The 23,031-nt window shown below is 37.7% G+C and overlaps 1 protein-coding gene across 2 annotated transcripts; it reads right to left on the bottom strand.

The window, feature by feature from the left end:
* Positions 1–3,088: 3,088 nt before the first annotated feature.
* On the bottom strand, positions 3,089–21,606 carry LOC114046295 (coagulation factor VII-like). 2 transcript variants are annotated; one of them, XM_027866597.1, is made up of 8 exons: positions 21,487–21,606; positions 17,230–17,390; positions 13,270–13,294; positions 13,061–13,174; positions 11,367–11,507; positions 8,717–8,826; positions 6,763–6,892; positions 3,089–3,763 (listed from the first exon to the last, which is right to left on the bottom strand). In XM_027866597.1, the coding sequence occupies exons 1-8, from the start codon at positions 21,554–21,556 to the stop codon at positions 3,207–3,209; spliced, it is 1,308 nt and encodes a 435-aa protein (XP_027722398.1). In that variant the 5' UTR covers positions 21,557–21,606; the 3' UTR covers positions 3,089–3,206. The 2 variants fall into 2 exon arrangements, with proteins under 2 accessions (XP_027722398.1, XP_027722399.1); XM_027866598.1 differs by lacking the exon at positions 21,487–21,606 and having other exon boundaries at positions 13,012–13,174; positions 17,230–17,312.
* Between the last annotated feature and the right edge of the window lie 1,425 nt (positions 21,607–23,031).

Genomic DNA, 23,031 nt, shown 5'->3' with positions numbered 1-23,031 from the left:
AAGTCTTCTCTATTACAGGCTAAACAAGCCCAGTTCCTTCAAGTGATTTTCATATATCAATGACTGAAGGATCTTTATGATACTGATTAATCTCTTCTGGACACTCTAATTTACTCTTTTTTTTTTTAAATTTACTCTTTCTTAAACAACAACAAACACAACACTCCAAATGAGGTCAGATGAGGGAGGTACTCTCTCAGCTCCCTGTTCCTGGAAGCTATATTCTTCTTGCCTCAAGTTTCTCTTCCAGTCTATCCTCCTCTAAGGTGCCAAAGTGATTTTCCTAAAGCACAGGTCTGAACACCTCATCCCCTTACTTGATAAACTCCTATGGCTCCCTATTACTTCCAGGATCAAATATAAAATCCTTTGTTTGGCATTTAAAGTTTTTTACAACCTGACCCCTTCCCATCTTTCCAGTCTTCTCACATTTTATTCCCTTCCACACTCTGTAGTGGCCTACTGGCTCACACACAATGTGATCTTCCAACTCTCTGTATTTTCATTGGTTATCCACATGCCTAGAAATGCTCTTCCTCTTCATCTCTGACACCTAGCTTCCCTAACTTCCTTTAAGACCACCTTCTGGGCTCCTCTCATTGGTTCTAATTCTTCTTTATAACACGACTAATGTGGGGGAAAAAAAGACCACCTTCTATAGGAAGATTTCTCTCCTCTTCCTATTTCCTGTTCCATTTTTTTTTTTTTGGTGAGGCAATTGGAGTTAAGCAACTTGCCCAGCGTCACACAGCTAGTGAGTGTTATGTGTCTGAGGCTGGATTTGAATTCAGGATCTCCTATGTCCAGGGCTAATGCTCTATTCACTGTGCCACCTAGCAACCCCTCTATGTTCCTTTTATCTGAGGTTAGCTTATACTCTCTCCCTCTGTCTCTATCTCTCTGTTTCTGTCTGTCTGCCTGTCTCTCTCTCTGTCTCTCTCTGTATATATTTACACACACACACACACACACACACACACACACACACATACACGTAATGTATATTTCCAACCATCTATCCATTCTTCCATCTAATGGACCCTGTTCTTTGCATGTTGTTTCTTCATTCCAATTCATCCTCCATTCAGTCACCAAAGTGATTTTCCTAAACTGTAGGTTTTACCAAGTCACCCCCACCCCAAATTAATAAGGTCCAATGACTCCCTATTCTCTCCAGTATCAAATAACAAAATCCGTTGTTTGGCATTCAAAGCCCTTCGTAAGCTACTGACCCTCCCCTCCCCTTCACTTTCTAGTCTTCTTACATGTTACTTACCACTATGCACTCATCTCCATCTAATGACTTCCCTGGCTTCCTTCAAATCACAACTAAAATTCCATCTTCTATAGGAAGCCTTTTCTAACCCCTCTTAATTCCAATGCCTTTCTTCTGTTATTTTTTCCCCCTGTTTGTTTTGTCTATAGCTGGTTTATAAATATTCGTTTACTTGTTTTCCTCATTAGATTGTGAGCTCCATGAGGATAGGGACTATCTTTGGCCTCTTTTGGTATCTCCAGTGCTTAGCAGAAAGTAGGCACTTAATAAATGTTAATTGACTGACAGTTAAGGAAACTGAGGTAGGCAGAGGTTAAATGATTTGTCCAGGCTGGATTTGAACTCAGGTCTTCTGATTCTAGTCTCAGATCTTTGTCCAGTGTATTATCTAGCTTCTTCTTACTCCTGCGATAATGGTAACTATCTGAATGGGTTCTTCTTTTTGCCTTGTCTACTGCTACAGTCCAAAGACAGATAAGTAGAGGCTCCCCAGAGACACCCCCTTTACCATGGTTATTCTTGGATAAAGCTTACACTGGGATCTCAACTTTTTGGGAACCACACAATTAGCACAAAAGTTTAACCAGAGAATGAAGTCTCAAGCTATTCTGGTTTGTGGCTGTGACAGTGAGTGTCATACCCAGTCCTAAGAATCCTGAGTCATTATTCCTAAGCAGGACAAAGGTCTTGCTTTTTTGCATCTTATTTTAGTAGGATCATAGTGGTTGGTCTTAATAAGTAGGGCTGTTCCTTTCTAAGTGTTATCTCACATACAAGATTTGTTATGACTTCAGGAAGTGTGATTATAGGCAACTAACTCTTAGGCTACTAATAAATGTCTTCCTTGCCTGAAGTTTGGCCATTTTGTCCTTGGACCAGTAGCATAAGAGTCTTTTTAATAGATGATGTGAAAATAATCAATTAATACCAATTCAGGAGGAGGAATTAATTATTATAGTATCTTCCATATGGAAAATCTGGTTTCTTTCTATTTTAACTAGTTATTGTTGCTAACTAAGTATGAAGTTTATTTATTCCTCCTCTACTGAAAGAGTGCATTAAATTTTTGCATCTCTAAATTTTGGTGCCTTGAACTGAAGCCCTGGTAACCACACCTTATTTCTGCCTCTATTTAGAATTTTGCACATAATTTTCAGTGACAATCTAACTCTAAGAAAGGGAGGTACAGCTCCTCTGACTCTTCCTGTGGTATTCTCTATTGAAGTCTTGCTATACAGGATGTGTATAGCAAATGTGTCTCAAGTTGCCTCATTTCCTGACAAGTTCCTTTACTCCACAGTTCCCTATTCACAGGTTTATCAGAAACGTGGTATTATAAAATACAATAAATAAATATGTTTCATTTATGTTTTTATTTTATCATAGCTTTTACGTTTTTTATTTTATGTTTTATTTATGTTTTAATTCTTTCTTGTGTTTAAGTAAATAAATGTTTATTGATTGGTAATCCAGCTTTGCAAGTACTAATAGAAAGTCAGCCTATAATTAGGCAGTTGTGTTTTGTCAGTACAACCCTTTCTCTGTGCATAGTCATGGATAAAACTCACCCTGGTGATCTCAACCTTATGTTTTACTGACAACCATACATTTAACAGAAAAGTTTAACCAGAGCATGGGGTCTCAAGCTTTTCTGGTTTGTGGCTGTGATATTAAGTGCCAAACCCAGTCCTAAGAATCCCAAGTCACCATTCCTAATCAGGACAAAGTTCTATGGTAACACACACACACACACACACACACACACACACACACACACACACACAATAATACAATTGGATTTGTTGCAAAGAATGATTTCAAACAGTAGGTACTTTATTCTAGGCAAGGTAATGCCAAAGATACTGAAGATACCTTTTTAGTAGCCATTACAGTAGGACTGAATTTGTGTCAACTAATTGAAAAGGAAGACTTAGGGATTTATGTGTTTATTCAGCCAGTCAATATATTTGGAGACCCTTGTGTAAACCCCATAGTGGCCCACAGATGCACAACCTTCCCCCCAGCTGACAATCCCAGTTAGATACCACGTGCCCATGTACTTGGTGGCATGGGGCCCTCCACTGTCCCCCTTGCAGGAATCTTTTGTTCCATTCAGGAAGCCTGCACAGAACATGTTCTCAGTAATTTCAGGCGATCGGGAAGTTCTCTTTATTTGCTGGAGACAGTCCTGGGTCTTTAACCGGGGCACCTCAATTATCATGAGCTCTAAAGAGGTGGCCCCCCTGTCCAGGAGCTGGCCCCAGCCACTCACTGAGGAAAACCTGACATCGGCCAGATGGTCCTCAGAGAATCTCCTCTCAGGCAAGCAGAGGGGCACCACGTAGTCTGTGAAGTTTATGGGCTTTTGTAGACGCATCAGGGCGATATCATGGTTGATTTTCGATCGAATGTACCGCTCATGAATAATGACTTCAGCAACTGGGCTCTTTTGTTCTGTCCCTTCTTCTTTGTCTATTTCATGCTCACCTGGGAGGGAATTAAGTGACCTATGTAGCATCTTTATGAGTTTCTCTGCCTAAAGGTCAGTATTTCTATAGCTTGACACATTTCCTTACTTGCATGGGCTTTAGACGGTGGTTGAGTTGTAAAGGACTCTTCTCAAGACATTAGAAGTAATTTGTATATTCTCTTCAGGGAGAAGGTTGCAGACATCTTTATGTGAATTAAGTCAATGAAATCCCCTCCCCCCCAAATCATTTTGTATTTACTTCCAGAACAAAGGAAGCATTTTAAAAATGCTTGTTGAATGACTAATATGTAAATGCTTTACATGATTGCACATATATAACCTATATCAAATTGCTTATGATTTTAGGGAGAAGGGAGGGAAAGGAAGAAGAAAAATTTGAAATTCAAAATTTTATAAAAATGAATGTTAAAATTGTCTTTACATAAAATTGGAAAAAATAAAATATTACTTAAAAATGCTTGTTGAATTGGATTTGTATATATTTTGCATAGAATTATATATGCTCAGAGGCAGTGTGGTATACTGGAGAGAGAGGTAGCTGGAGCCAGGAAGACCTGGGTTCATGTCCTGCCTCAGATATGGACTGACTGTGTGATTCAGAACAAGTCACTGGACATCTCAGTGTTCTAGGCAGCTCTCTAAGACTCTAAGTCTGCAGAGAAGTGCTGACCTATACTGACCAAAGGAGGTCCTCACTAACCCAAAGAAATCACAAGTCTGTTCCCTATCTACCTGACCCTTTACTTATATATGTACATATCATATTTGCCCAGTAGAATATCTTTTCTATTTGCCTAACTGTATTCTGGGCCTTTTTATATGCAGTTACAGTCAGTCCGAAGTACAGAGGGGAATTTTGGTGCGCTCTTTAAAAAAAAAAGATCAGTATCACTTTCTTTTATTTTCAGTACTAGATTTTGTCCCTCTGCCAATCGCCTCTCCCCCAACTGAGAAGTCAAGAATTACAAAACCCACTTGGCTCACTCTTTACATGTGAAGTAGACAAATTTTGTCTTCAAGTCTTTCTTCATGCCTCTTTCTTTACCTCTTCCTCTGTTTGCTTTAATTGCTAAGCTATCAATTAGGTAATCTAATGAGCCAATCTGTGCTAACAGGATTTTATTTGTATAATTTTTATACACATTTATAAGTTTATAATATATGCATATATACATATTTATATTATATGTGCATATAACATATACATATGCATATATATACACACATACATATATAAATACATAAAATTATATATATAAGTTATATATGTGCATGTACATATAAAAATAAATGTACCTATATATGCATATATATTGGTGTGTATACACACATATGCATACATATTATATGTATACACTTTAGTGGTAGCCTTTGGGAGGCAATGCTTTCTTAATCTAATTAAATTAAGGCTAGGTAGGAGGAAAGGAAAACTCACAGAAATTTTTGGGGACAGATAGCATCTTTAAGTAGCTCTGGAGTCATATAGGTGGTGGCTCTGCTATTGGTCTGCCCATTTGTATACATTTTTTGCCCAAATGGCTTTCAAGGTTCTATTAGCAGCAAAAAGGAAGGAAATTTATTCTTAAGGGAGTAAATCTTTTTACTCCTCTATTGAAAGTTTATTATGTACTATTGTGCTATATATGAGAAATAACAAGCAGGATATTTTTTTAGAAAAACCTGGCGAGACTTAGATGAACTGATGCAAAGGGAAGTGAACAGAACCAGGAGAACATTGTATACAATAACAGGAATATTGTACAATGATCAACCGTGAATGACTTAGTTCTTCTCAACAATTTAATGATCTAAGATAATTCCAAAGGACTTATAATGAAAAATGTTACTCACTTCCAGGTAAAGAACTGATGGAGTCTTAATGCTGATTGAAGCGTACTTAAAAACATTCTTAATTTTACTTTTTTTCCCTTTCGGTCTGTGTTTTCTTTTGCAACAAGACTAATATGGATATGCTTTGCATGACTGCACATGGATAGCTGTTGAATTGTTTTCAGTTGCGTCCTATTCTTTATTACCCCATTTGGGGTTTTCTTGGCAAAGGTACTGGAGTGGTTTGCCATTTCCTCCTCCAGTTCATTTTACAGATGAGGAAACTAAGGCAAACAGAATTAAGTGACTTGCCCAGAGTCACATAGGTAATAAATATCTGAGGCTAGATTTGAACTCAAGATGAATCTTCCTGATTCCAGACCCAGCACTCTATCCACTGCACCACCTAGCTGCTAGAGGGGCCTACTTTCAGTGAGTTGTCATCTGACCCTTTAAATCCTAGAAGTCCCTATAGGGGCTGACATTGCAATGATATCTGCAATATCAGTTTCCAAGCAACTTCAGGTTAGTATTAAAGCAACCAGAGCCTCTGGCTTTCCTGCAACACTGCCTTGCCTGCTGTTCTCTGACATCCTGACCTAGTCTCCTGGCCTAGTATCCTTGGATGCTCTACCTCAGGCATCTTGGATCTGATCCTATTGCTTGTACTTTAACCCACTTAATGCTGAATGTCCTTTGTCACTGAACAAACTTAGTTCACTTCTTAGTGGTATTGATCAGAGATCTGGTCCTGGTGTTGCATAGAACACTGAGGGGGAAACTTCATATAAATTCCAGGCATCTCATTCCCTATCTATAAAATAGGGCTATTACTACTCCTCATCTACTTTGTTTAAGGGACGCAATGGTAGATGTGATATTCTTTGTGTATAGTTAATTGTGTCAGGAAAATTAAAAGTATTATTGTTGATAACCATAACCATACTGATTCCACTTCTAATCCTATCTCCCCAATACCTAATGAAGCCAACAAGAGATGGACAGTTCTACTACCTGATCCATATGTTCATAAAGCAAATGTCATTATGAAAATTATCACTAAAAGTGAATTATGGACACAATCCTATTTGTTACAGCAAACTAAAAATTAATTGTAATTTAATATTTTAAACACAGATCTAAGGAAAATGATGGAAATACCTACCGAGTATGACCATCAGGCTTCCCCATAAATGGTGAAATAATTTATCAAAGCAGTGAGCAGCAGAGACAACCCACGTATTGGTAAGCAGAGTACCACCACATAGCAATTCATTTTTCACCAATATCAGAACCTGTTCAAAGAGCAAAAAAAATTTTTTTTGAAAAGATGTATTATTTCTCCTTACCTGGGAACCTCTAGATTGCTCTTTGAGTTTATTAGTTTTTTTTAAAATGGAAAGATTGGGGCTTGATATGGCCTTCCCCCAATCTCTATTTTGGTCCAAATTCTGTACAATATGCCTTAATTTGGCAGCAGCCCTGCTACAAGCAGTAGATGTTTCTCAGAATTAAAGAATGGTCTTCTAGAAAAAAAATAAATAATAAATAATAAATAAATAATAAAAGCAGACTGTGAAGGAAAGGAAGCCCATGATGACTGGCTAGCTATGGAGAGCTTTCATTTCAAGTGAGATGGAGGATCATGTCAGAGACAACTTCTTAGAGAAGTTAAGTGAGTTACTGGAAGAAATAGACAGCAAACTATACTAGTGGGGGACTTCAACCTCCCCTTCTCTGAACTAGATAAATCTAACTACAAAATAAACAAAGAAGTTAAGGTGAATAGAATTTTAGAAAAGTTAGATATGATAGACATCTGGAGAAAATTGAATGGGGAAAGGAAGGAATATACCTTTTTCTCAGCAGTATATGGCACCTACACAAAAATTGACCATGTATTAGGGCATAAAACCCTCAAAATCCAATGTAAAAAGGCAGAAATATCAAATGCATCCTTTTCAGATCATGATGCAATAAAAAATAAATGTAATAAAGGGCTATGGAAAGATAGATGAAAAATTAAATGAGTGGGATGCTATACCACTTGGTTCACATATGCTTAGTATTGATATTACTTCATTGTCTGTGGTACCTTTTAGCAAGGTGTCTTTTCCTTTCACGTCTCTTTTAATTAGATCTATTTTTGCTTTTGCTTTGTCTGAGATCATTATTGCTACCCCTGCTTTTTTTTACTTCAGCTGAAGCACAACAGATTCTGCTACAGCCTGTTTCTTGTAAACAACAAAATAACCAGTAGGATTCTGGTTTTTAATCCTCTCTATCTGCTTCCATTTTATGGGAGAGTTCATCCCACTCATATTCACAATTATGATTACTGTGCATTTCCCTTCAGCCTATTTTCCCCATTTGTACTTTCTCTCTCTCTCCCCTTTCACCCTGTCCCTTCTCACCAATGTTTTGTATTGGACTACTGCCTCCCTCAATCTACCCTCCCTTCTATCAGCCCCTCCCTTTTCTTTTTCCCTTCCCCTTCTATTTCCCTATAGGGTGAGATAGATTTCTTTATCCAGTTGAGTGTGTTATTCCCTCTTGAGCCAAATCCATGAACTTTATGAATATTATTTGATTTTATCCTCACAACAGCCCTGGTACTATTATTATTCCCTTTTTATAAATGAAGAATCTGAGGCCAACAGAAACTAAGTGACTTGCCCAGGATCACACAGCTAGTAAGTATATGAAGCCAAATTTGAACTAAAATCTTCTTGAATCTAAGAAAAACACTTTAGACACTTAGCTGTCCATGTAATAGGTACTCAAATGAATGTTGGGCATTTGATTGAATGACTCATCCCTGGATGAAATGCCTCACTTTATCGTAGGCCTTAGAATCATAGGCCTGAGCATAAAGAATATAGTTAACAAAGGTAGAAGAAGAGAAATAGATATAGAACAGAAAATTCCCAGTTAATATGGAAATGATGTAGGCAAGTGTGTTTTGGCTTGTGAGTGGGAATAAAAGTTAGAATGATGGAGAAGGGAATTTATTTACTCTACATAAGAAAGCCTTGATTAATCCAACATCAGGGAATCTATTAGAAAAGGCTTGCAGTGAGGAATGATGTACCAGATCATGGAACAAATCTTGAATTTACCTGCCATGGACATTCTCCTTTAGGGCATGTATAACCACCTACAATTCTGCCTTCTGGAATACTTCCATTTCTCTTTTCCAAGATTGGTATTCTCCCACAGGGATAGTCAACTGAATGGAACATGAACCAAGAACAAATTAGCAGTTTAATCATAAGGAACAGGGGACTAGGATGTCACATACTGTATTGACAAGAGGCAATAGCGGAAAGAGCAGTGAATTTAGAGCCAGTTGATAATGTTCCATCCTGGCTGCACTGCTCAGAAACTGCATAACCCTGAATTCAAATCTCAGCACTTCCCTTCCTGTGGTAATGAATCTGACTATAGCTGGAAGGAAACTAGTCCTAGCCCTTCGTTTTAAAGATGAGGAAATTGAAACCCAGTGAGGTTGTGATTTGCCCAAGGTCACATTTGTTGCTGTTGTTCAGTAGTGTTCAGCTGTGTCTGACTCTGTGACCTCTTTTGGGGGTCTTCTTGGCAAAGATACTGGAGAGGTTTACCATTTCCTCCAGCTCATTTTACAGATGAGGAAACTGAGGCAAACAGGGTTAAGTGACTTGCCCAGGGTTACACAACTTGTAATTGTCTGAGGCTGGATTTGAATTCAGGAAGAGGAGTCTTCCTGACTCCAGGCTTGGCAGTCTATCCACTGTCCACCTATCAGTCGCATGTAGTTAAGTACTATAAGCAAAAAGAATTAAGGAACATTTTTATTTGCTGTTTTGATACCTTGAACTCCTCAACTTACACCTCTGAATCTGGAAGTACAGGTCATCACTGATTTTTCCCCCATCTAATAGAATGAATGAATGAAAAGTGTTCATTATGTCCTAACTATATTAAGGCTGGGGTTACAAATACAAAAGTGAAGATAGTCCTTGCCCTCAAGGCTCTTATATTGTAATGAAGGAAACAACATATATAGGGAAATGGTGGCCAAGGAGGGATATTTTGGTTTTATTTTACCGGGGTGGCAAGTAGAACCGTAGGGGAGCAGAAGGAGAGAGATATTTCCTCCATTGTGCTTGAGGAAAGGGCAACAGGTAATAGCACCAAGGATTTGTGGAGGGAGGAGGGGAAAGAAATAGAGCCATTCCTATGGTATCACTCCTGTTGGAGCCATCCTCCTGATACTAAAGTTGGCTGTGTTCTGATAGCTTTAACAGGCACAATGCTGGTAGAAATGTATTGGGATTACAGTTGAATTTTTCAATAGAACCAAACCAGGCGTGGGAGGTGGAGTAAAGAAACCAGTAAGGGATGAATGGGCAGGGTTCTACTCTCTAATCCCTGAGTCTGGATCCTGGCATTTTTTTCCCTAGGAAAACTGTTCCTTTTTCTGAAAAAGCGATGCTTGAAACTTTGGTAAAAAGTTGTTTTTAAATTATGCAGCAATCTGAGAATTGAATAATACTTGATACATATAATCAGTAGTGTAATAAAATTATTTTGCTGTTTTGATGGATTGGTTTGTCCTTTCATCTCATCAGTGAAAGTCTTTGAGTGATTTGTGTTCCAAACCTTTTGCTTGGAACTTAGACCATACTTTTCCCCTTAAATACAATGTTAGATGTGGAGGCTAGCCAAATTTAATCTACCAAAATGCCAACTTAATCTACAATGTAGTTGAAATAGTAATTCTAATTATTTATAGCATGTCATAAATATTTATAGCAAAATATAATACCACTTATAGTTAGCATTTTAAGGTTTGCAAAGCAAAGATATATATATATATGTGTGTATATATATATATATGTACACACACACACACACAAACACACATACATACATACACATATTCACATTTGATCCTCACTGCAGCCCTGTAAACTAGGTGCTATTTTTACCCTAATTTTGCAGATGAGGAAACTGAAGCTGGGAGAGGTTAAGTGTCTTGCTCTGGGTCACTCAGCTAGTAAATAATCTGTGGCAGAATTTGAACTCAGGTCTTCCTGATGCCAAGTCCAACACTATTCACTTTGCCACCTGAGTGCTGACTTTTAGTAGTAGCCCTTGGTCCTTCTGAGTCCTAGCTCTACTGAACTGAATCCCTTCCTCTTTTTCTTTGGGGGAGAGGAGACAAAAGGCAGATCACTTAAAGCCTGGTTGATGTTCTGACAAGTGGGAGCTCTCATAGCATCACAATAAGTGGGGAATTGACTTAACACAGCAGAAGAATGCTCAGGGAGCTGGGCTCCCTATGGTGATAGTATGGGTCAGACATCAAGAAGGTATGACAGCTGTTGGTATTTACCAACCTCAAAAGTCTAGTCATCCTAAGTCCCAAACTTCAGGCAAGACAAAAGCCAAGTAATGAAAAACTGGGAGATGGGTCAGCTTCAGAGTCAGAAGGTCCTGGATTCAAATCTTGTCTGTGACACACAGTGACTGTGTGACCCTGAGCAAGTCACTTAATAGCTCAATATCCCTAGGCAACTCTCTAAAATCACCTGCAGTCTGTTGACAGTTTTAACTCCCTTTCAGATTTTCAGCCCCAAAGCCCATTGGTCATTCCTGTGTTCTAGCAGAAAGAAAGACTGTGGTGAATGGCCTGCTCATAAGAGGAATGTAACTTAGTGAACAGATGCTAGGCAGAAACAATTCTCTGAGGAGGAGTTTCTGGTGAGACTGAAAGTGGATTCATACCTACTGGATTGCAGGATACTCCATCTGGGGCCAGAGCATAGCCCTGATCACAATAGCAGTGGTGTGTGGTGTTAGGGTTATCAGTGCAGTACTGGTGACAGCCACGGTTGTCAGCTTTGCAGATGAGCAAGCTATTTTTGCCTGAGAACATGAAGGGAATATGTGAGTTCAGCACACTACTTTGGATCAAGGAGAGCCAGTCTTGGTCACTTCTAAATCTTTTGTGGCAAAGGGAACATGGATTTCCCTTTAGGGAGCTGGTTCACTGTTGTTATCCTAGAGAATATGCTGACTACAACCAGGGATATGCTGGAGCCAGTTCATAGCAGCTGGCAAGAGCTGGTTGTTAAATTTTCATTGTGAGCATTTATATCTCAGAAACCAGTGAAGGTTACTCATCAGGACTTGATTTATTCTGTTTGTTTAGACTTAAGAAAGTAATGGATAAAATGTTAATAATGCAAAATAAACTTAGCTCACTTAAAGTATGTCCTCCATATGTTTTCCCTACCCCATCCCCTCCAACAAACCCAGGTGGTTGTTAAATATTTACAAACACACTTGCAACCTACATCTATCTGGATTGATAAGACCCAGGCAAGATCTGGACACATGAGTATTAAGATGACTAGAGAGAGCTCAAAATAGTTCCCTAGCATGAGAGCACAGTTCGATGGTGAGGAGCCAGCTCACTGGGAGCACAGCTTACACACAAGAACCTCTCCAACAGGCAGATGGTTCCCTGAATGTTCTAGTTTGACCGAAGGATTCCAGAGACTTCTTAGTGCAAAAATAGCCTATACAATTATCCCTTCCACATCATGACTTTCCCTGTAGCAGTTTCGCTATATTGCTGGTCGGCATAAGAAATTAAATGGGAATTTTGGGGAGTTTTGCAGACTAATGAAGGCTACCAGATGACATAGAACCTATGACCAAATACTTACCCCAAATTTTATAATAAGGTACCTTAAACACTCCATAAAAGAAAAAGAAAAAATTTAGATTTCTTCTCTGGTACAAAGGGAGAGCCAAAAATTTTTATGTGGATTTTCCAGATCCAACGGTGGGGAGAGGTGGTATATATGTGCTATACCCTATTCCCCCTTAATGTGGAAGGGATAACTGTATAGAAAAATGAATCAGATATATCAGAGACCTAGATAAGTGAGATCCAGATCAATGAAGTTGTTCTATAATAATGTCCCCTTCTCTTGATGATAATAATAATATTATTAATAACAATAGCTGATGTTTATATAGTACTTTAGATGCCTAATTTGATCCTTATAACCAAACTTTGGGGTAGGTAGGAGAGTTATTAATTTCCCTATTTAACAGATGAGGAAATTGAGGCTTAGAGGGGTTAAATCATATAGCTATTGTCATCCATTTAGTTAAAAGATTCAAACCCAAGTCTCACCTGGCTCTTAAGTCAAAGCCTCTTTCTACTATACCACATTGTTTTGACAGAACAAATGGGGAACAATTGTTTGTTCTAATAGCATCTCAGAAGAGGAAATTCCTATCCGGTCTGGCAGGGGCCACTAGGGTATGTGTCCTACCCATGTCTCATTGTGGTCACTCTCTAAGAGCAACATTCTAGGGGACGGTATTTATACTCTGTGAAGAAGGAAGTGCATACTATAGTACATCTCTAGAGCAGTCAATGGTTTAGGGTAATAATGCCTGACTTGTTTCACAGTTCCTGCCCTCAAACTCCACAGGGCAGAAGCAGACGTAGGATTGGAACTGATCAGCACAGGTTCCTCCATTCTGGCAGGGATTTGAAGCACATTGGTCCTCATCTGTAGAAACAGGGGGCATGAGAGAATTTGTTGAGGAGGAGGTTGTAGGTAAAATGAAGAGGTGAGCTACAAAGATATTCTGTTGACCAACTTACCACTGTACTGAATCCAAAATTGTTTCTGAGAAAAGAAGAGGAGATACCTTGTAAGGCAGAGGTCCACTGGATATTAAGTATTCATTGTTTTCACACAGTGAGTTCTTGTTCACATTGGCTGCCGTAGAGACTTAGGCATAATCTTTGACACACTCATTCTTTTTTTCTCTCTCAGAGAGATGGAAACCTGTGTGTGTGTGTGTGTGTGTGTGTGTGTGTGTGTGTGTAGAGAAAGTGTATTGCTTCCCAGAGATTAAGTGGACAATTTATCTTCTTTCTCTAGTAGATTGTAATCCCCTTGAGAATAAGAACTAAATCTTATTCACCTTTATATCTACAGGGGCTAAGTACACAGTGCTTTCTACAAAGTAGATGCTTAATAGGGTTTATTAAACTGAATTGAATTCTCTTCTGGAGTCCTTGATGGCCACTAAAGGCAACACATGCTAATGGAAGGAGGAAGGGCTGAATAGTGCTCTCTACAAAGTGGATGCTTAATAGGGGTTTATTAAATTGGATTGAATTCTCCTCCCCAGAATCCTTGATAGCCATAAGAGGCAACATATACAAATGGAAAAAGGAGGGGCTGGATAGTCCTAACTCTGTCTCTAAGGAGCTGGGAGACATTGCATCATCGTATGATTTGATTTTTGTCAGCCTCACCTATGAAATAAAAATACCTGCTCTCTTCATCCTATAGGATTACTCAATGCATCACAGAATTCCAGAATCCTGGAATCAGAAGGAATCTTAGAGGTCATTCAGTCTGGTGTCTGCCCAATGCATGAATTCTGTTTATAATATCCTTAAATAAGTGACTAATCTCTCCTCTTTGAACCTCTCTAGTGATGGAGAGGTCACTATCACACCAAGCAGCTCATTCAATTTTGTAATAGTTCTAATTATTAGGAAATTTTCCCTCATATTGAACACAAATCTACCTTCTAATAACTTTCAACTGTTGGTTCTAGTTCCTCCGAGTCAACTAGGCATAGCAAAGTTACTAATGAAATCATAGATATAAAATGTTTGAAAAAAATTAAGAACTATACATGTGCAAAGGATTAATATCATAAAGACCTAGAAAGTGAAACTACTTCTTCCTTTACAGAATCACTTTATGTATGAATCAACTGGGTATGGCATAAAGCACAGTTGATGAAGAAACAAACCTAATAAGGATAACAAGTAACAAGACAGTATTGATTTCTAATTAGTTAATTAATAATTTTCTTTGAAAACATTTCTTAGTACAATTTTTCATAAGCTTATTATGCCAGAGATCAACGTGACTGTTTTTGGGTGTAATTTAGCAGATGATGGCATGCTAACATTTAGGAGATTCTCACATATTTATTAAAGAATAATTACAAGACAGTCTGCTGACCCATTATAAACATGTTATGTAAGTATTATTAGTTATGTAAGTTATATTAGTTATATAAGTATTATTATTATATAAGTTACATAAGTATTATTAAGAAATATAACACTCTTTAAAAACAGCCTATTTTTCCACTACAAGAAGGATACAAAACTGTAGATCACTATTAATATTCCTAGCAAGCAGGAAGAAAGATTTCTGAAATTTGGCCAAGGAAGACAAATTCTAAGAATGCTGAATGAACTACCAACATTTTCACCCATCTTCCAGTTTGGGGACTCTGTAGTTAACTGATTGTGGTGCTACCACATCTTGCTACTGGATCTCACAGGCTTACTTCCCCTCCCCACCAAACATCAAAGAAAAGGTTCATTTTCCTTGAAGAACAAAGGTACATTCTAAAATGTAAATATGTCTGTCAGAAAAAGGAAGGAGAAAATAGTCTTGAAAAATTGTAAATGATGGTGAAAATGTAACTGTAGACAAAAATAGTTCCTTTGAATTTAATTTCCTCATAAAATTCTCCCCCCAAAGAGAAGTCCCCTGGGGCTGATATACTTCTAAGACTGGAAAATTCTGGTTACCCCAGGCCCCTTTGCTAAGTCAATACTTCTCCCCATTTCATCCTTTTTAAAGCTTTTATTTAGTATTTAATTTTTCCACAGTTACACATAAAAACAATTTTTAACCTTCATTTTTAAAACTTTGAGTTCCAAATTCTCTTCCTCCCCATTGAAAATGCAAACAATTCCATATAGGTTATACATGTGTAGTCATGCAAAACATATTCATAATAATCATGTTGTGAAAGAAGACATAGACAAGAAAAAAAACTCAAGAAAAATAGAGTAAAAAAAGTACACTTCAACTGATATTCAGATACCAACAGTTATTTCTTTGGGGGATGGGTAGCATTTTTCATCACAAGTCCTTCAAAATTGTCTTGGATCATTATATTATGGACAATAGCTAGGTTATTCATAGTTGATCATTGTACAGTGTTGCTGTTACTTTGTACACAGTACGTTTCACTTTGTATCTTCTCATCAAAGTCTTTCCAGTTTTTTTCTGAGAGCATCCTGCTCATCATTTCTTATAGTACAATAATATTCCGTCATAATCACATACCGCAACTTGTCCAGCCATTCCTCAATTGATGGGCATCCTCTCAACTTCTAATTCTTTACCCCTCAGAAAAGAGTGGCTAAAAATATTTTTGTACATATAAGTCCTTTTCCTTTTTTTTTTTTTAAATCTCTTTTGGGATACAGACTTAGTACTAGTATTACTAGGTCGAAGGGTATGCATGGTTTTGTAGCCCTTTGGGCATAGTTCCAGATTGCTCTACAGAATGGTTGAACGAATCCACAATTCTACCAACAGTGCATTAAAGTCTCATTTTTCACATGTCCCCTCCAACATTTGTCATTTACCTTTTCTGTCCTATTAGACAATCTAATAGGTGTGAGGTAGTATCTTAGAATTGTTTTAATTTGCATTTCTCCCATCAATAGTGAGTTAGAGTATTTTTTTTCATATGGCTATAGATAGCTCTGATTACTTCATCTGAAGACTGATCATATCTTTTGATCATTTATCAATTGGGGAATGGCTTTTATTTTTATAAATTTGATTCAGTTCTCTATGTTTGAGAAATGAGGCCTTTATCAGAGCAACTTGCTTCAAAATTTTTTCCACACTTACTATTGCTAACTGTATTTCCCTCCCCCGTTTATTCTATTCTCTCTCTCCTTTCACCCTGTCACTCCTTAAAAGTGTTTTGCTTCTGACTTCCCCTCCCCCAATTTGCCCTCGCTTCTATCACCCTCCCCCCCTCTCTTATCCCCTTCTCCTCCTACTTTCCTGTAGGGTAAGTAAGATAGATTTTTATACCCAATTGAGTGTGTATTTATCCCCTCCTTGAGCCAATGAGAGTAAGGTTCACTCCCCTTCCTCTCCCACCTCTTCCCCTGCAAAAGCTTTTTCTTGCCTCTTTTATGTGAGATAATTTATCCCATTCTACCTCTCCCTTTCTATTTCTCCCAGTACATTCCTCTCTCACACGTTAATTTTATTTTTTAGATATCATCCCTTCATATTCAACTCACACCTGTGCCCTCTGTCTATATGCTCCTTCTAACTGCCCTCATAATGAGAAAGGTCTTATGAGTTACAAATATATGATTTCCTCCCCATTGCATCTTACTCATTTTTCATGTATACCCAGAATCCTTTGTGCTTGCTTTTGGTGACATTTATTCTTTTGGGTCTGTGGTCTTGCAGTGTAGGATCACATTTGGTAAAGCAAAATGTACTCCCATTTATGACCAAGTAAAATACAGTGATCCTTCGGGAAGAAAAAATGATACCACTAAGACAGAGTTAGTTAAGCTAGACAGATATTAAATGTTCTTTTCCCTTCTGGTATCTAGACATGGAGGTCTGAAATGATAATCAAAACATCCTGAATACCAACTTCTGGCATTTACACAAGTCTTAATTAAACTAAACAAAAGAGAAAAGTAAAAAAAAAGCATAAAAATAAACTAATTTAGGCAGAATGGCCATTTACTTACAGTCCTTTCATTGCTCTTGAAAATTTCTCTGGCTTCCTCAAATGAACATTTTTCTTCAATACATTCTCTCTCCAGAGAGCCTGATCTCAACTCTTCAAGGAAAGAGTTAGCCCTTCTTCCTCTTTTCAAGACATCGTTGGCTTCCTCCTGATTTAGGAAGACTGAGAGATAAAAATCCTATGAATGGTTTGCCTCCTTATTACACCAAAGTGCTGGAGAAATTTATTGAGGGTGTATATAATAAGCAATAATCATTATTTTTTAATTCAATTTAATCCAGTCCAATAAACACTTATTAAGCACCTACTATGTGCCAGGTGCTGTGCTAAGTGCTGGGGATACAATTAATAAAAAGAAAGACAGTGACTGCCTTCCAGGAGCTTATATTCTAACAGGGGAGATAATATACAAAGCAGGGCAGAAAGTGTGTGTGTGTGTGTGTGTGTGTGTGTGTGTATGAATGTATGTGTGTAGACTCCAGGGGTACCCAGTATGGAGGCATCTTGTTCCATGGGTTTGAAAAAGCCAGGCAGGGCAGTAGATGCAGAGTAGAGTGAACCTCAAAGCCTAGTTACTACCCTCTATAAAGGAAAGCATTTGGAGGAGTTTGGTACTCCATCCTCCAGCTCTCCAATCAGAGGGGAGAGCAAGCTAAGGAAATGAATGAATAAAAACTGAAGATATAGGGGGAGTCACTTGACCTTTCTGAGCCTCAGTTTCTTCATTTCTAAAAAATTTTTCCAAAAAAAAAGGAGAAGAGAACAAGCATTTATATGGCGCCCTACACTGTGCTAAGCAAATATTATTTCATTTGAGCCTTACAACAACCCTGCGAAGTAGGTACTATTATTAGCCCCATTTTACAGTTGAGTTAACTGAGGCAAACACAGGGTAAGTGACTTGCTCAGAATCACTCAGCTAGTAAGTGTCTGAGGCTGGATTAGATCTTAGGTCCTCCTGACTCCAGGTCCAGTGCTTTATCCATTACATACATCACTTAGTTGCTTCACATTCCCTGTCTCACAGGGTTATCATGAGGAAAGCACTATATAAATGCAAACCCCAAAGAGCTATATAAACATGAGACATTATTGTCATAGTTCTCTTCCTAAATACTCAAAAGATTCATTGGTGTTTTACATGAGTACAACTCATGTCAGTTTTGTTCGTGCTTGGTCTGTGTTGACTCAGGATAAGAGGTAAGGGTTAACTTTCCTCAGAAAATTGTAAAGAAGGCTTTGTTTGCTTTTCACCTCCCTTTATCACTCTAGCAGAATACTCTTAAGTTCCCATGGGTAGCCAGGGCCTAACTCCACAAATGAAGGCCTAAATTTTAAGAGTCTTTTCAATCAACCAATCAATAGACATTGATTATATAATTCTGATGTCTAAGGCATCATGCTAAGCACTATTCATCATGGCATAAAGGATAGAATGTTGGATTTGGTAGCAGGAAGACCTGAGTTTGAATCCTGCCTCAGACACTTATTACCTGTGTGACCCTGGGCAATTTACACCTTTGGGTCTCAACTTCCTCATCTGTAAACTGAGAGGGTTGCACTTGATGACCCTGAAGCTTTAAAGCCATTATCCTATGCAATAGAAACACTGGCAGAGATCTTCTGTATTGTATTTAACTCTTGCTCTTATAATCTTCCATCTTATTCTCTAATTTTTTTTTTTTTAGTGAGGCAATTGGGGTCAAGTGACTTGCCCAGGGTTACACAGCTAGTAAGTCTCAAGTATCTGAGGTCAGATTTGAACTCAGATCCTCCTGACTCCAAGGCTGGTGCTCTATCCACTGTGCCACCTAGCTGCCCCTAATATTTTGCAAATGAACTTAAACTCTAAGCTGTGTTGTTTTTGACTGTTTCGGTTGACATAGCAATGTGAGATAAAGTTGGAAAAATTGTTTGAGGCGCGGGTGGGATGTTTCTTAGAGGAAAGCGCATCATTTGGTCAAGCGTACTAGAGAGTCTCTCTACTTTTATTAAAATTTATTGCCTCTCTTGCTAGTTCTCTTGCTAATTCATATGCCTCCTGACATATAATGGTAGAATGAGATTGTGTTTTCCTCTGGTCTTCCTAACTAGACTGAATGCTCTCTGAGGATAAAGGGTCAAAAGTCTTCTTCAGAGTTATAGATCATTCTAATAGTCTAATATGGTTTGCATAATTGCACATGTATAACCTGCTTGCCATCTCAGGGAGGAGAAAGGGAGGGAGAAAATTTGGAAATCAAAATGTTAAAAAAAAGAATACTAAAATTGTCTTTACATGTCATTGGGAAAAATAAAATGTTATTTAAAAATAGAATTACAGGTCATTAGAGGAGGAGGAGACGATCTTAGAGATCATCAAGTTGAAGTCACTAATTTTACAGACAAGGAAGTAAAGGCACAGAAAGGTAAATGAAATAACTTGCCTTAGGTCACTCTATTCAAGACCTGGGCTAGAACTCAAACCACCTGATACCCCATCTAGTGCTATTTGTGCTACACTTTTTGTCCCTTATAACACCCAGCTCAGTGCTCAGCAAAGAGAAGATGATCGATAGATACTTGTTGACTAATTAACTTGCTAACTTTGATAAGACAGGTTGAATATAGCTTCTACCTAGGAATGCTGTGATTGGAGATGTAGCAGAGAAAGGTTTGGTGTTTGCTGTTTTCAAGGGAAGTGGAATTTAAGGCATTAACTTCACCACAGGAAATAAATGCTCCATTTATCACCTGTTAGCATACCTACAAAATAAAGGTGTGTCAGAAAGTGCACCAGAGTGGATAGAGAGTTAGTCTCAGAGTCAGGAAGATGTAGGTTCAAGTCTCCCCTTCTCTCCACATACTGGCTTTTTTTTTTAAGTAATATTTTCTTTTTCCCCCAGCTACACTTAAAAACAATTTTACATATTCATTAAAAATTTTTTTTGAGTTCTAAATTTTCTCTCCCTTCTTCACCTCCTCCCTCCCTGAGACAGTAAGTAATTTAGTATAGGTTATATATGTGCAATCATGCAAAACGCATTCTTATATTAGTCACGTTGTGAAAGAAGACACAGACCCAAAGGGGAAAAAAAACCCATGAAAAAATACAGAAAGGGAAAAATAGTATGCTTTGATTTGCATTCAGACTCCATCAATTCTTTCTTTGGAGGTGGATAGCATTTTTTATCCTGAGTCCTTTGGAATTGTCTTAGCTCTTATTGTATTGTATTGTATTGCTGAGAATAGCTGTCATTCACAGTTGATCATCATACAGTATTGCTTTTACTGTGTACAATCTTCTCCTGGTTTTGCTCATTTCACTTTGCGTCAGTTCATGTAAGTCTTTCCCACATACTGGCTTTTGGGACTTTGGGTGAGTCACTGAACTTTAGGACATCAGGCAGCTTTCTAAATCTCTGAATTGGAGAGAAAATGCTGATGTGCATTGTAGTAGGACTTTACTCATCTGGTAGTTTCCTACATCCATGAAATCACAGATCTAGTCACTACAGAGAAAGTACTTTGTAAACTTAAGGTTGAATTATTATTCCTATAGTTTCTCTTAATGAAATTTAAAGAAAAACAAAAACCACTATCTCAAGAAACAGAGAAAGTGCTTTGTAAACCTTAAGATTGAGTTATTATTCCTATAGTTTCTCTTAATGAAATTTAAAGAAAAACAAAAACCAGCATCTCAAGAAATCAAGTATGCTGGGTTATTTCCAGGCCAGAGAGACTATGGCTAGTCACTCAGAATCGACGAATCTTGTTTTCTTCCCAGATTTAGTGATGAAAGATCAGGAGCAAAGCAAGGGTTGTATTCCTTGTTATATGTTTGGTGGCTTAGGACTGACATCTCAGTTTTGGAGTAAATGACATGTAAAAAAAGGCACTAGAATTGATGACTTTTTGTTATTGTTGTTGCAGGTTTATTATGTTTTCTCATTGAAAAGTTTCCACAAATTAAAAGAGATGTCAGGTATGCCTGCTAGTCCACTAAAAGCATCATTTAAAGTTAAAAGGAAAAAAAAAGCACACCATTTGGAGTTGTTTGTTTTTCCTTTGAGGGTACATTTGGATACACATTCCTGTAAGCCAATATTCCTAGTGGGTTGACATCAATACACAGAATAAAGATTAACTTTTGGAAGGTGCTGAGGGACGGACGCCCAGAATTTGCTCCTCATGGTGGACTCTCCATTCAATCATTATATGGCAAGCAGAGAAAGAAAAAGTTTGTTAGTAATAAATATATATATATCCTCCAACATACCTGTGGCCAGAGACTGGTGAAGCACAAGCATAAAGCTGAGAAATCGGACCATGTAGGACCTGGAAACCATGATGAAGATCTCAGTGTTGGTCTCCTAACAATCTGTTGACATTCCAGACAGAACTGTTGGGCCAAAGTTCTCTACTTCAAAGGGTGTGTGTGTGTGTGTGTGTGTGTGTGTGTGTGTAAATGTGGGATAGGGGACTATCAGAGAGATGGGAGAACTATACAAACACAGAATGGAAGCTGCACTTACGAGAATGCCTATCAGCATTCTTTTAGGATATTGAGTAGCTTAATTCTAACAGTTTCTTCAAAGTGGTAAAGAAATCTTAATAAAATTATGTGGTGATATTATAGCCTAACATTAATTTAGAGGTGCAAACATCAATCAGTATTTTTCAAGGTACAAACATTAATTACTTTTTTTAGTTATTAGAATTCCAAATTCTTAGAGGTGAACACTTTTGATTTCACTTGGACCTGGATTCAAGTTCTGGTGATGTTGGCCTAGCCTTTTCAGTGGGGGATAGTCACTCACCTCTCCCACAGAGGAGTTCTTGCATGTGTAAAATATAATAAAGCATAATAAAATAAATAATTTCACTAACTAACTCAAGGGTTGGATTCTGTACCCATACCTCTGCTCACACTTGGCATAGGCTTCTAAGTGAGGTCAAAGGGAGATTTGTGTCTGTAAGAACAACTGGGTTTGGCCTAGTTCATTTGGGATTGTGAAAACTATCTTTCTACTAATGTGTGTGTCCTCATCTGTAAAATGGGAACCATAATGCTTTTATTACTTACCTCATAGGATTGTCCACATGTATTGAATAAGATAAGCTATATTATATATTAGCCTCCAAACATGCTTAGGTTTCCCCAGTCTTAAAAAAAAAGGGAGGGCTTCCTTTGATCTTTCCATTCCATCCAGCCTATCTCTCATCTTTCTTGCCTTATTCATTGCCAAACTTGTTTTATTTTTTAAAATAAATTTTTATTGATGTCTTCTGTTTTTTATGTGATCATAATTATTTCCAGTATTGTCCCCCCCAGAGAACCACCCCATATAACAAATATTATTTTTTAAAGACAAAAAAAAGAGAGAAAAAGCAGAGCAACTAGTTGATCAATACATTGAAAAAAATCTGAAAAAACATACCTGTCAGTCACATCTCCCATCTGTGTAAAGGAGAGGTTTGGAGATATTCTCTCATATCTCTTCATTCAAGTCATGCTTGATCTATATAATTTTGTTATATTCACTTGTGGTTTGTGTGTGTGTGTGTGTGTGTGTGTGTGTGTATGTGGTTGGTTTTTTTTCCATTTTTGTTTTCTTGGTCCTGCTTACTTCACTCTGTATCAGTTCATAGAGATCTTTCCATATTTCTCTGTATTCATCACATACATAATTTCTTACAACACAGTAATATTCCATTACATTCATGTACCACAGTTTGTTTAGCCATTCCCCAATTGATGGATATCTACTTTGTTTCCAATTCTTTGCCATCACAAAAAGTGTTGCTATAAATATTTTGGTAT

The sequence above is a fragment of the Vombatus ursinus genome, unplaced genomic scaffold, assembly GCF_900497805.2.
Source record: "Vombatus ursinus unplaced genomic scaffold, bare-nosed wombat genome assembly UNPS02014781.1, whole genome shotgun sequence".
NCBI lineage: Eukaryota > Metazoa > Chordata > Mammalia > Diprotodontia > Vombatidae > Vombatus > Vombatus ursinus.
This window is presented reverse-complemented; position numbering and strand designations above follow the sequence as displayed.